General features: G+C 42.3%; 1 protein-coding gene across 36 annotated transcripts in view; it reads right to left on the bottom strand.

The window, feature by feature from the left end:
* The window catches only part of SPATA6L (spermatogenesis associated 6 like), a 58,998-nt gene extending 50,133 nt beyond the window's left edge, over positions 1-8,865 (bottom strand). For 16 of the 36 annotated variants that reach the window (XR_012424748.1, XR_012424749.1, XR_012424741.1 and 13 more), the window contains exons 1-3: positions 8,767-8,865; positions 8,543-8,587; positions 4,224-4,361 (exon numbers count right to left, since the gene is read on the bottom strand). Coding sequence is in view for 18 of the 36 variants with exons in the window: in XM_005581798.5 (XP_005581855.2) it covers positions 4,224-4,361; positions 8,543-8,581 (177 nt within the window). In the remaining 18 variants the exon portion in view is untranslated. Of the gene's footprint in view, positions 1-4,223; positions 4,362-4,485; positions 5,765-8,542; positions 8,588-8,766 lie in introns of those variants that run through there. The other 20 variants (XR_012424752.1, XR_012424747.1, XR_012424738.1 and 17 more) reach the window with 4 other exon arrangements.
* Positions 8,866-12,949: the final 4,084 nt, after the last annotated feature.

The following is a 12,949-nucleotide window of genomic DNA, read 5'->3' as shown; positions in this document are numbered from 1 at the left end:
GACCAGCAACATGGTGAAATCTTCTCTCTACAAAAAATACAAAAGATAGCTTGGCTTGGTGGCTTTTGCCTGTATTCCCAGCCACTTGCGGGGCTGAGGCTGGAGGATCATTTGAGCCCAGGAGATAGAGGTTGCAGTGAGCTAAGATGGCATCACCACATTCCAGCATGGGAGAAACAGTGAGACCCTGAGAAAGAAAAGAAAAGAAAAGAAAAGAAAAGAAAAGAAAAGAAAAGAAAAGAAAAGAAAAGAAAAGAAAAGAAAAGAAAAGAGAAGAGAAGAGAAGAGAAGAGAAGAAAAAGAAAGAGAGAGAGAGACAGAAAGAAAGAAAGAAAGAAAGAGAGAGAGAGAGAGAGAAGGAAGGAAGGAAGGAAGGAAGGAAAGAAAGAGAGAGGAAGGGTAAATTAAATTCTTCCAAGTAATTAACATATGTGAAATCCAGTCACATAACATTTTAGAACTCAGCAGATGTACCTTTAATAAGTGTCTGATTAAAAGTTCAACAATTGATTATAGAATAAATGAAGGTTAACACAACAATAAGTGCAAAAAAATCTCAATTAGATAAATCTACCACATGCTAAAAATGTCATCAACTTGACCTAGCTCTACTGTTTGTGCTAAAAGCCCATCTTGAATCAACCTCAAAGAGTCTTGTTTGACTACCTAGCAAAACATTCTGTATACAACAGATACTCTTTAAATGTTAACTGAATGAATGGTTTCTCTTCCCAAGCAATTGGTTGTGCTGAAAAGGAACATAAAAAGAAATTTTACCTATGCGTAACACAAAACAAAAGCTAAGTACTAGCAGCTACACTCACATAGAATAAGAAAAGAAAGAGAGGAGAGTCTCAAAAGTTTTAAGTGTATCTTGAAGCACAAGAAAAACATTGTAATATCTATCTAGCCATTGCCAAATCTTTATATTTTGTTCTTGAAATAAAAGGGCCTGGGATGGGATTGAAATAAAGGTACACCATGCCTTTCCCCCTAAGTTCTAGGCCCTAAGAAAAACAAAACGTTTTCAGCAGAGCTTGATTTCAGGCTTCAAAGTTCTGATTTAAATGGTATTTAAACTTAAACAAAAATGAAAGTGTCTCATATAATCAATTTTTGTCCTACTGACTGGATTTATCAAGCAAATGTGGGTAAGTGAGTTTTTTTGCCTAAATTATTTTAATAATCCTTTCGTTTTACCCATTGTTATGGGCTGAATTGTGTCCCCCCAAAAATTCATGGGATGAAGTCTTAAACCCAGTATCTCAGAATATGACCTTAGTTTGCACATAAGGTCACTGCAAATAAAATTACTTAAGTTAGAATAAGGTCATACTGGGATAAGGTAGGCCTCTGATAAGACTGGTGTCCTGAGGAGGGGTGGAAATTTGAGCACAGAAACTGTTTTTAAAAAAAAAGAAAAGAAAAGAAAAAAAACTTTAGGCAAAATTAAATTTATTTAAGCAAGGAACGATTCATAAACTGGGCAGCACTCAGAACTAAAAGAGGTTCAGAGACCTCCACTGCTGCATTATGGACAGCAAGCTTTTACAGGCTGACATGAAAATAAGACAAAGAAAATACATTTAATTGGTTGGAGTAGAAAGACCCTAGTTAGAGATCATTGGCAGTTTCTGATAGGTAAAGTCTCTAGTTAAAGGTTAGTTGGCAATTTCTTATTGGTAAAATCTCCAGTTAGAAGTTCATTGGTGGCATCCGTTTGGTAAAAGTCTATAGTTTCACTGTTTACATTGGGCTTCAGTTTGCTTACGCAGGAATTTAAAGCACTGGAGCCGCCCCAGCCTAATGACTTCCCCCACCCCAGTCTTTTTTAACAGTACACACACAGAGTGAATGCCATGTAAATATTGGAATTACACTGCCACAAGCCAAGGAACTATACCAGAAACTAGGAGAGAGGCCTGGAATAGGTCTTTCCCTAGTGCCTTTAAAAGGAATATGTCCCTGCTGACACTCTGATTTCAAGAATTATAGCCTCCAGAACAGCAAAACCATGTTTCTGTTGTTTAAGCCACTCCATTTGTGGTACTTCTGTATAGCAGCTCTAAGAAACTAACATCCATATCTAAGGATTTTCTCAAGTATGATCTTGGGGAGTAAATGATCAACATGAACTGCTTGAACAATGGCTCATATATTCTTATGAGTAATTTGTTTACCCAAATGCCTCAGAAAATTCCACTTTGAATTAAACAGAAGATCCAAGGAAGAGAAAATTTTCACCACCTGCTGAAAGTAGTTGCAGCTAGAGAAGGGAACAGATACAAGGAAGCTAAAACCAACAGGAAGAAAGGAATATGAACCCAAACAACTCATGCAAGAGGACAATTAATTGAGTGAATTTTATAAAATGAAAAAATGGTTCCATGATTTGTTTGACTAGTAATCTCAAATGTACAGCTTTTCAACAGAGCAGAAGTGGCATCTGAAATGTGACTCAGGCTCACTCTTCTCTTTGACAAATCAAGGAGGTTGGAGTTATCTAGTCGTGTGCTTCTATGATTTTCTATCTTAGGGCTTCTTATAAAAATATTTTTAAAGGCTTTTACAGGCCAGACGCAGTGGCTCATGCGGTAATCCCAGCACTTTGGGAGGCTAAGGTGGGCAGATCACTTGAGGCCAGGAGTTTGAGACCAGCCTGACCAACATGGTGAAACCCTGTCTCTACTAAAAATACAAAAATTAGCCTGGTGTGGTGGCAGACGCCTGAACCTGGGAGGCAGAGGGTGCAGTGCCCCAAGGTCTTGCCACTGCACTCCAGCCTGGATGGCAGAGCAATACTCTGTCTCCAAAAAAAAAAAAAAAAGAAAAAAGAAAATTATTGGGGGGGAGGGGAAGACTGCATTTTTACCACCAACTTTTTACCATCAACTTTTTACCACTTTTTTTTTTTTTTTTTTTTTTTTTTTTGAGACAGAGTCTGTCTCTGTCTCCCAGGCTGGAGTGCAGTGGCATGATCTCGGCTCACTGCAAGCTCTGCCTCTCAGGTTCATGCCATTCTCCTGCCTCAGCTTCCCAAGTAGCTGGGACTACAGATGCCCACCACCATGCCCGGCTAATTTTTTTTATTTTTAGTAGAGACGGGGCTTCACCGTATTAGCCAGGATGGTCTCCATCTCCTGACCTCGTGATCCGCCTGCCTCGGCCTCCCAAAGTGCTGGGATTACAGGCGTGAGCCACCGTGCCAGGCTCTTTTTTACCACTTCCAACATCTAAATGGGAGAACTAAGTTCCTTTAGATTCTGATTATATGTACCAAGGTTATAGCCATTTATTTCTCTCTTCTTTTATCCAGCCAGTTTGGTACATTCTTCATTTAAATTAATAGGTTGTGATTTATAAAAATATTACATACAATCTTAGCCCTTCAGAAAATTGATCTTCATCTCTCTCAACCTCAGGTTGAAACAGATAGGTCACTTTCTGGGCCTCAATTTCCAGACCTTTAAAAATGACATGCTCTACTCTGTAGCCTTCCTTCTCCCCAGATCTCCCTTAGTGATATTGTTTGGGGCAACATCATTAGACTTATTAAGGTTAAAACTGATTCCATCTCTAAATTCCAAAACAAAAATGTTAAGAGATTGTCAGTGATGACATAGTAATAACATCAATATTCTATGAAATAATTTGGTGGGAAGAGGGCTGGTAATGTTGTGATTATTTATATCACCATGTTATTCACCAGAATGGAATCTAGCTTTTATCACTGTAGCTAAGTAAACCAGGTGTGAGCTGAGGAAACAGTAAATCTGAACAGCCTTTTTATTTTGTTACAGGATTTTAATTACAGGATTTAACTAATTTCATTTTTTTCATTATTTTTCTTGGTCTAATACAGTTTTTTCTAAGGTCCACAGTTTATTAATAATCCCTTTCATAAATATAATGCAACTACCTCTAACACCTCCAAAAACATTCAGAAATGCTCTCCTTGCTCTAGTTAAAAAATGCCATGGGAGTTCCAAGAATAGGTATTTAGCACTAGATGGACAGAACTTGGCTCAGACCTGCATTACAAAAGCAAGTCTTCCAACTGTGGTTTTGCTTCAAGGCCGACTGCGGTTTTGTACTGTGCTGAAGTGCTTTTGGATAATTTTTTTGAAGGAAATTTACAAAATAATGCTGTAAGACGTGTGTTCTTTATAAGAACTTTTAGGTTACCTTCAGACAACAAAAGCCAATGAGAAAGTCAAGATCACCTTTTCAAATCTCATGCTCTGCTGAATCATAATGGGGAACGCAGAGGGAAAGCTGTTTGTCTCCAGGTACTGATTCAGGAGGTAGACCCCGAGGTACACATCTTGCTTGCCAGGCAGGAACACCCCTGGGCAAGAAATCTTAAAAAGAAAGAAAACAAACAAGAGAGAGAAAACAGGCTTTCCTTTGTTTTGTTACACGGGGCTCTATTTCTTTTAAGTTCCTACAAACACTGACATTTTCCCCATCACCTCATTCCCTCACCTGTACCTCCCAGCGCCAACGTCCTCCCCTCTGCTCTCCTCACATTGGAAATTCCAATTCCCTCACACGTCTCCACCAGGTGTCACAATCGCGCTCTCGCCGGCTCCTCTCCCCGCCCCTCCAGGATGGTAGTGCGGAAGCGGAAGAGGCTGCAGGGCCGGGAAGCCTCTGTTTAGTCCGGCCTGGTACCGGGGTCCGGGCCGCCATCCGCGATGCCAAGTCCCCGGAGGAGCGTCGAGGGACGGCCGCTGGGCGTCTCCGCTTCGAGCAGCAGCAGCAGCAGCCCCGGCAGCCCAGCCCATGGCGGCGGTGGCGGCGGCAGCAGGTTTGAGTTCCAGTCCCTGCTCAGCAGCCGCGCTACCGGCGTGGACCCCACCTGCGCCCGGCTCCGTGCCTCGGAGAGCCCAGTGCACCGCCGCGGCTCCTTCCCCCTGGCCGCGGCGGGCCCCTCCCAGGCGCCCCCGCCTCCGCTGCCCGAGGAGGACCGCATGGACTTGAATCCGTCCTTCCTGGGCATAGCCCTGCGCTCCCTGCTGGCCATCGACCTGTGGCTGTCCAAGAAGTTGGGGGTGTGCGCGGGAGAGAGCTCGTCGTGGGGCAGCGTGCGACCCCTTATGAAGCTGCTGGAGATCTCGGGACATGGCATCCCCTGGCTGCTGGGCACCCTCTACTGCCTGTGCAGGAGCGACAGCTGGGCCGGGCGCGAGGTGCTGATGAACCTGCTCTTCGCCCTGCTGTTGGACCTGCTGCTGGTGGCCTTGATCAAAGGGCTGGTCCGCAGGCGCCGCCCGGCCCACAACCAGATGGACATGTTTGTCACTCTCTCGGTGGACAAGTACTCCTTCCCGTCGGGCCATGCCACAAGGGCTGCCCTGATGTCGAGGTTCATCCTGAACCACCTGGTACTGGCCATTCCACTGAGGGTGCTGGTGGTTCTGTGGGCCTTCGTCTTGGGCCTCTCCAGGGTCATGCTGGGGCGGCACAATGTCACCGACGTGGTTTTTGGCTTTTTTCTGGGCTACATGCAGTACAGCATCGTGGACTATTGCTGGCTCTCACCCCATAATGCTCCGGTCCTCTTTTTACTGTGGAGTCAACGATGACACCATCTCATTGATGATGGCACCAGGAGGTCTGAAGGTTTCCACATTCGATGATGCCAACCTAAACCAGCAGCCATCCCGCTTGTCCCTCTTAGGCATTTCAGGCTTCCTTTGGGATTTCAGGTGTCCCACCATCTTGATGTGCTGCTAGGCTGGAGCACACGCTGGCCATTACTGAACACAGCCATATTAGGGAAAGCAAAAAACCCTCTATTGCATATTTATTCAACAATTGTTTATGTCTCCAGGACAACTGCAAAGAAACCAAGCTGAGGTGGTTATACTGTTGCTGTTAAAAGTTGGTATCAATAAGATTTGTGTTTTGTGGTAATCCCTAAATCAACATACCACTTGTAAACTGAACTTTGAGAAAGAAACATGATGTTCATTCTGTAAATATACATGCAGACAGGCCATGTACTAATCCTAGTCCTTTTCCTGAGGTAGATTTTAAACAGTATTTTTAAAGTTCAAGACATAGGTTTTTCTAGTTTATTCCCTGAAGATCTGTTGCCATAGTTGGGACGATTTCTTCTTAATCCTGATTTTCTTGGTAAGCTTTTTTACTTTATTTTCTCTTTATTATCTCTATCCATATTTGTGGATCGGGTAGTGGGAAAAGAGATTATGATACTTGTCTTTTCTCTCCTCTCCCTCCACCCCTCAAAAGATCTTTATGTGTTTCCCACTACTCCCTGTCTTTTAGCATTCAGAGAAAAAGCCAAGAACTTGCTTAAAGAGGAAACACTTAAAAGGTAGGCATATCTAAGATGCTCATAGAAAAGGAAGAATGGGACATAGCCCCATGCTTATTTCTGTTTACAACCTAACATGGCATGAGAGAGGGCAGAGGAACTAAGTTGCTGGGGAGAGTCAGAGGAACTGAAAGTTTGGGAATAGGCTGACCATATATTATGCCAGTGACCAGTATAACAGGAGGGGCCCTGCTGCCAGTCATCTCCACTGAATAAAGAATAATGCTCCTCTATCAGGGTAATAAAATGGGGAAAGAACGTCTTCTCAATGCAAGAACGTAAGCTTTCTTGTATATACCTGTATGCTACAGTTTTTCACATGGAATTCCGTTTTCTGAGGTACAGCACATTTTAGGTAACAGTATTTAACTTGAAATTCATCAGGGGAGTCTGCTGCTGTACCAGGCACAAGGTATAATTCCAAAATTTCTGTTTACATTGATCTTTACATTTAAAGCTGTTCATCCATGGTGCCTCCCCAAATCATAAGACCAAAGACCACCAAACGCAGGGTAGACTCTGCTCATTATTCTTTGACCCAGAAAGACTGGAGAAGGCATATGCTTTAAATACTGCTCTACCTGAAAATAAATCCTTTAAATTACCTATGGAAGTGATGTCCTTAGATAATCTTAATGACTGTTTTGGCATTTATAAATAGAAATTATTATGGACTTTGATCTACCATACTGAGATTCGGATAGGAACCTGGAGAATGGCTGTGATAAGTAGGTTTTGATTGAGTGAAAGCATGAGCTTGTTCAGAGTGAGGGGCACACTGAAAAAGAAACAGCCATGCCTCAAAATCAAATCATTTGCATTCCCACAACATCCTGAACACCGACTACCTCTTCACTTGCTAAAGCAGCTAAACTGTGAAGCTCTAAGTGGGTTGGGTTTGTTGTTTAACCTTAGTGAGATCCTTTGTTTTAACTGCAGCAATATTCAGGCCGGATATTTGGAAGCAAATGATATTTCCTCTTGCCGTGTCCACAAATCTGAATATGAGGGGCATGAAATTAGGCTTACCATCTAGTTCATAATTACAATTTTGGAATTCCCTGTTTTAGTTGCTGGGGCCTGAGTTCTGACTTTTAAAGCATAGATCAATTTCACCTGATGTTTTTGAAGCATCCTAAGTACTGTAGAGTAGAAAACTGATTTCTTTGTTAATTGTACACTGAGGAATGCCTTTTAAAAATCAAAATAAAATTAACCAATCATGGTGAATGAAGTGAGATGAAAACTTAATTTTTGCCTTGATGAGGAGGGAGACTGATTTATCACTTAGCTTCTCAAGAGTTCCTTCATCTTCCTGCACAATTTTTAGAGCTTAAAACTGGTATAGTATGACTGAATATGGTCTAGCCCTATTTGCTGACAGCAAAGTGGGACAAATCCAGGAAATTTTGATCACCTTTCACACCCACATGTATGATGAAACCACAGCATTTGCCAATTGTATGGAGGCCAACCAGATTCCATGACAATTTCCTGTTAGCATTATGCTTGTAATCATAGCCAGTAGAAAAGCCCCTAGAGGAAAGGTGGCATGACATTCTGTTACTAACTACATGGAAGGATTGGAAAATGGAAACTGAAATAAGAGGGAATGGTAGACGCCCAAGTAGAAACCATGGAGTCACTCTGCAACAGCACCTCACTTAGGAAAGATTTGATAATTACAAAATATTTGTTGATTGATTGATTTCCCTTTTGGAATTAGCAAGCCAGAGCCATCACTAAGGGGAGAATAGCATAGGAAAATATCTGATTGCTTCATAGAGTTGGCAAATAATCAGGAAGTGATGGAGCTTTTTAAAATTATTCCCTGGTTAAAGAAGTTTAAAATCCGTTCACAAAATTTTATCCAGGAGAAGAAAATAAAATTCTACCTGGACTTAATGCAGGGTTGTTTGAAAATACTAAAAAAAAAAAAAAAAACACGATAAAGATAAGAAACATGTTAACTTTAGAACAGGGAAAAAAAAAGGTGGGAACAGGTGGAGCTGAATTAAATGTTAAGAAGTCAGGGAAAACCAATACGGAGAATCTTAAGGACAAAGGTACGATCTGTCCCAGAAGATAATGATGTGTTTGTGGTAAGTGGAGGATGTGGGGGAGGGTTGTTGAAAACCACCTGAGACTATTTAAGAGTCCGACTTGAGGTTAAGGAGGGGGAGTTCATCAATCTCTTACCGCCCGGATCTGCAGCTCCACCACCACCTCCAGAGGCATCGTTCCCTGCGTGGGCGAAAGGACTGGAATGAAAAGATCCTTTTGTGCCGAGCCTTGGACCAATTTTTCTTAGTTTAGCTCAATCCCTAGAGCAAATGTTCCCAGAAGCTTCTCCAGTCCCCATCCCCCTATTCCCCCACCGTCCCCCCCAGCCCAGGTCCCTCCCACCGAGACGGGTCTCTCACACTCGAAGCTGGAGTGCAGGCTTCCAGAAGGCGGAAGCGTGGCGTTGCCAGGGACACTCAAACGCGCAGTCTTCCATCGTGGAACGCGCGCGAGGCCCCAGCGCAGACGCGCGTACTCGCGGTGCGCCGCTTGGGGGCGCGGTCGCTGTCCCCCACGCAGTGCCCCCAACTGGAGAGACTGGCCCTGTCTGGCGTGGTAGGCGGATAGAGAAACGCCGATAATCCCAGCTTTCTTTCCATCAGCTCCTGTTATCCCCAATTACCATGTTAAAATGTTTACCGTTTCCATTCTGAAAGTAGAATGAGATCATAGGTCTGTTATAATTTAAATAGTACACATGTTTAGTAGCTGCACGACCCCCAAGCCTAGGAATTTCTGTAACAATTCTCATTTAATATAGTTGTCTGTTCCTAAAAATACTCTTTTGCTTATTAGATGTTATGTTTGCTTCGGAAAACATGGCCACCGTCAGTAGCAAACGTGTGCTAATTAGAAACACAAGGTTAATGCTTAAACAGATTTAAAAGTTAGGTACCCCCTGTTAGCAACAATAGAAGTATGTCAGTCTCTCCATAACAGTGTCCAGCCTTTTCTGGGGTTTAGTTTAAGGCAAGCGTTGAGTAGCCCAATGGGTAGTTACTGTATTTGCCATAATCACAGTTACACTGTAAAAACCGTCAGAGGTGGTGGGCAGAGCAAGAGTTCTGAATGGGTAGGGGACATTCACTATATATAATAGACAAAAATGAAGGAAAGGAGCAGGTAGTGGCTCCTTCTAGCAATCCAAAAAATCTAGGAAGGCCAATGCTGTCTCTGAAAAAAAATTAAAAACCCTAAATTGTGTTCAGTCATTTATTACTAGTATTTTGCATTAGAGAGTTATACAATTGGATATAGTGCAGAAGGATGGTCAAGACAAAGATTAGGTATTAATTTTGGTAACTGAAGTTTATTTCCCTGGAAGGGAAAAACTTGGTATGATAAAGAAGGGCATATTGTGTCCTTATCCAGTTCCTAGTGCTGTGTCTCTCTGCATACCAAGAGATACAGGTGGGCATCTAGCTACCTATAGTGTCCAGATCATTCATTTGTCACTCACAACTTGCTGACACCCCGAGTGATGTGGGACGGGACCTGTGATGATCCTAACAGGTAGGTCACCAACACCAATGCTAAGAAATCAAGGAGAGTGACAAACAGAACAAATTAATAAATAGCCAGAGTTGTATTGGGAGAGAAGAATCAGTCTTTATTAAGGATCTGCAAAGTGCTAGGGACATTGCATATGCTAATTCATCTCATCCCTATAATAACTCTATCAGGGAGATATTATCCCTATTTTACGATGCAGAATGTGAAGCTAGATAGCCTTTTACTAAAAGCCACAGACCTAATAAGGGAGCAGCCACATTTGAATCCAGGTGTGCCCTACCACATCACTGGGTCTGCAACATAGACATCCTGTTGATCTCCAGAGACACAATGTTCCATCATATGCTCTTCTTAGTCTTAACTCTTGATCTAACTGGTCTCTCCTTGCTTGGCTGCTAGGGCACAGCTCTCTTCTGGTTTCCCTCCAACTTTCTGGCCATTCTTTATTTGTCTGTTTATCCTCCTCTGTCTGGCTAAGCAATGTTTCTAGGTCCTTTCCTTTCCTCACTCTGTACCCTTTACTTAGAGTGTCATTCATTGCAGGTACTGATTAACACATGTACACAGATTTACATACCCCACCAAGACCTCTCTTCTGCTGCCCCTGACAAGGTGGGATCTCAATATCATATCTTATATCATACATATATGTGTCTCCTCTTTGTAGCAACTGCCATAATAGCAGTTCTACATTTGTTCCTGTGACTGTTGATTACTATTTGTCTCCATAATCTATAAACTCTGCATGGCTAAGTGTTTATACCCTAAATAGGATAGAAGATAATAAATATTTTTGAATATTAAATGCAGAGATGGTCAAGCCAATCTGTGGGGGTTAATGTACATGGGTAAAGAGAGGTCCCATCACATGGGGTAAAAGAAATCTGCAGAATTAGAAAGGACCAGGCACAGCTACTTCTGCTAATCTTCTATGGTGATATTAAATGAGTTGATGGGGATACTTCACACTCTCGTAATTGTCCCCACCATGGTTACCTGAGGCTCTCAGCTGCTGTGGAGATGTGGATACCCAATGCCTCTCACTCATCTTGCAAAGTAATTTATCATTGAGGCTGTCCACCTCTGCAGGGGGCCAACAAAGCCTTTTAAGGATTGGACTGTCACCACTACAAGAGAAAGGCTTTGTTAACTGGGTAGGTACCTCTTGGTGGCAGCAAACAGATTTCAATGAACAACCTCTGTTTCCAGAGAGTGTCTGCAGTGCAGCTTGGCCAGTTAGTAACATCAGCATTGCAGAAGTGATACAGCAGCACATCCTGTTCACATCCTGGCCCCAGACAAGAAAATGAAACATGCCCCAAATGGGGATTTTCCAAAGAGTAAATTAACAAAGAACAAGAATATGGCAGATAATTATGGCTCAGATTTTTTTAACTAAAAAAATTAATTATAAGACACAAAAATCATAAATATTTCAAATAATAAGTATATTCATATGAAAGGAAAAAACTATTAAAGAGACAGCACTAATGGGAAGGGTATGGGAAAACACACTGATGGGAGTGTAAATACATACAATGTATTCGTTTTCTATGGCTACTTAACAAATTTAGGGGCTTAAAGCAATACGAATTTATTATTTAATTTTGTGAGAAGTCCAACACAGATCTCACTGGGTTAAAATAAAGGTGCCAGCAGGGCTACATTCCTTGCCTTTTCTGTTTCCTTGCTTTTCCAGAGGTTGCTCATATTCCCTTGGCTTAATGTTCTCTTCTTTCATGTTCAAAACTGGCTACATAGAGCCAAGTCCTTCTCATGCTGCCATCTCTCTGGTCCTCCCTTTCTTTCTTTTTTGTGGTTTTTTTTTTTTTTTTTTTTTTTTTTTTGAGACAGAGTCTTGCTCTGTCACCCAGACTGGAGTGCAGTGGCACAATCTCAGATCACTGCAACCTCTGCCTCCCAGGTTTAAGCAATTCTTCTGCCTCAGCCTCCTGAGTAGCTGTGAGTACAGGCATGTCCCACCATGCCCAGCTAATTTTTGTCTTTTTAGTAGAGACAGGGTTTCATCATACTGGCCAGACTGATCTTGAAATCCTGATCTCAAGTAATCTGCCTGCCTCGGCCTCCCAAAGTGCTGGGATTACAGGTGTGAGCCACCGTGCCTGGCCTCCCTTTCACTTGTAAGGACCCTTGTGATTGCACTGAAAACACTCAGATAATCCAGGATAATTTCCCTAATTTAAGGTCAGCTGATTAGCAACCTTAATTCCATCTACAACCTTAATTTCCCCATTACCATGTAAGATAACATATGCACAGGTTCCAGGGATTAGGACATGGATATCTTTGGGGGCCATTATTCTGCCTACCACATATAACTTATCCGGAGAGCAATTTGATAATGTCTATCAAACTGTTTAATTTGACTCAGCAATTCCACTGCTAGGAATTTATCCCATGGGTATACTTTCACAAAAATATATGGTGCACAATTATTTCTATTTGAAAAAATACTGGAAACCAGCTAAGTGTTCATTAGGTAGGATCAGATTAAATCAGTTATGTTTTAGCCATATGATGGAATATTATGCAGCATGGAAAAAGAATGAGGCAGACAGAGCTATACATTCTAACAGTAAATAGTCTATAAAATACAGAGTCAAGAAAATGGCATAAAAATGTATACACTGTGCTGCCATTTGGGAGAGAAGGAGAATATTATATCTACATATATGCTTAGAATATCCCTGAAAAGATATGCTAGAAGGTGCTAATAATGTGTTCCTCTGGGGAGGGACCTGGGATAGGGAGGCAGAGAGGAAGTTTTTTTTTTTTTTTTTTTTTTTTTGAGGCGGAGTCTCGCTCTGTCGCCCAGGCTGGAGTGCAGTGGCGCGATCTCGGCTCACTGCAAGCTCCGCCTCCCGGGTTCCCGCCATTCTCCTGCCTCAGCCTCCCGAGTAGCTGGGACTACAGGCGCCGCCACCACGCCCGGCTAATTTTTTTGTATTTTTTTTAGTGGAGACGGGGTTTCATTGTGTTAGCCAGGATGGTCTCGATCTCCTGACCTCG

The sequence above is a fragment of the Macaca fascicularis genome, chromosome 15 (genome assembly GCF_037993035.2).
Source record: "Macaca fascicularis isolate 582-1 chromosome 15, T2T-MFA8v1.1".
In the NCBI taxonomy this organism is placed as follows: domain Eukaryota; kingdom Metazoa; phylum Chordata; class Mammalia; order Primates; family Cercopithecidae; genus Macaca; species Macaca fascicularis.
Note: the sequence above shows the minus strand (reverse complement) of the source record. Positions and strands in the feature narration are given on the sequence as shown.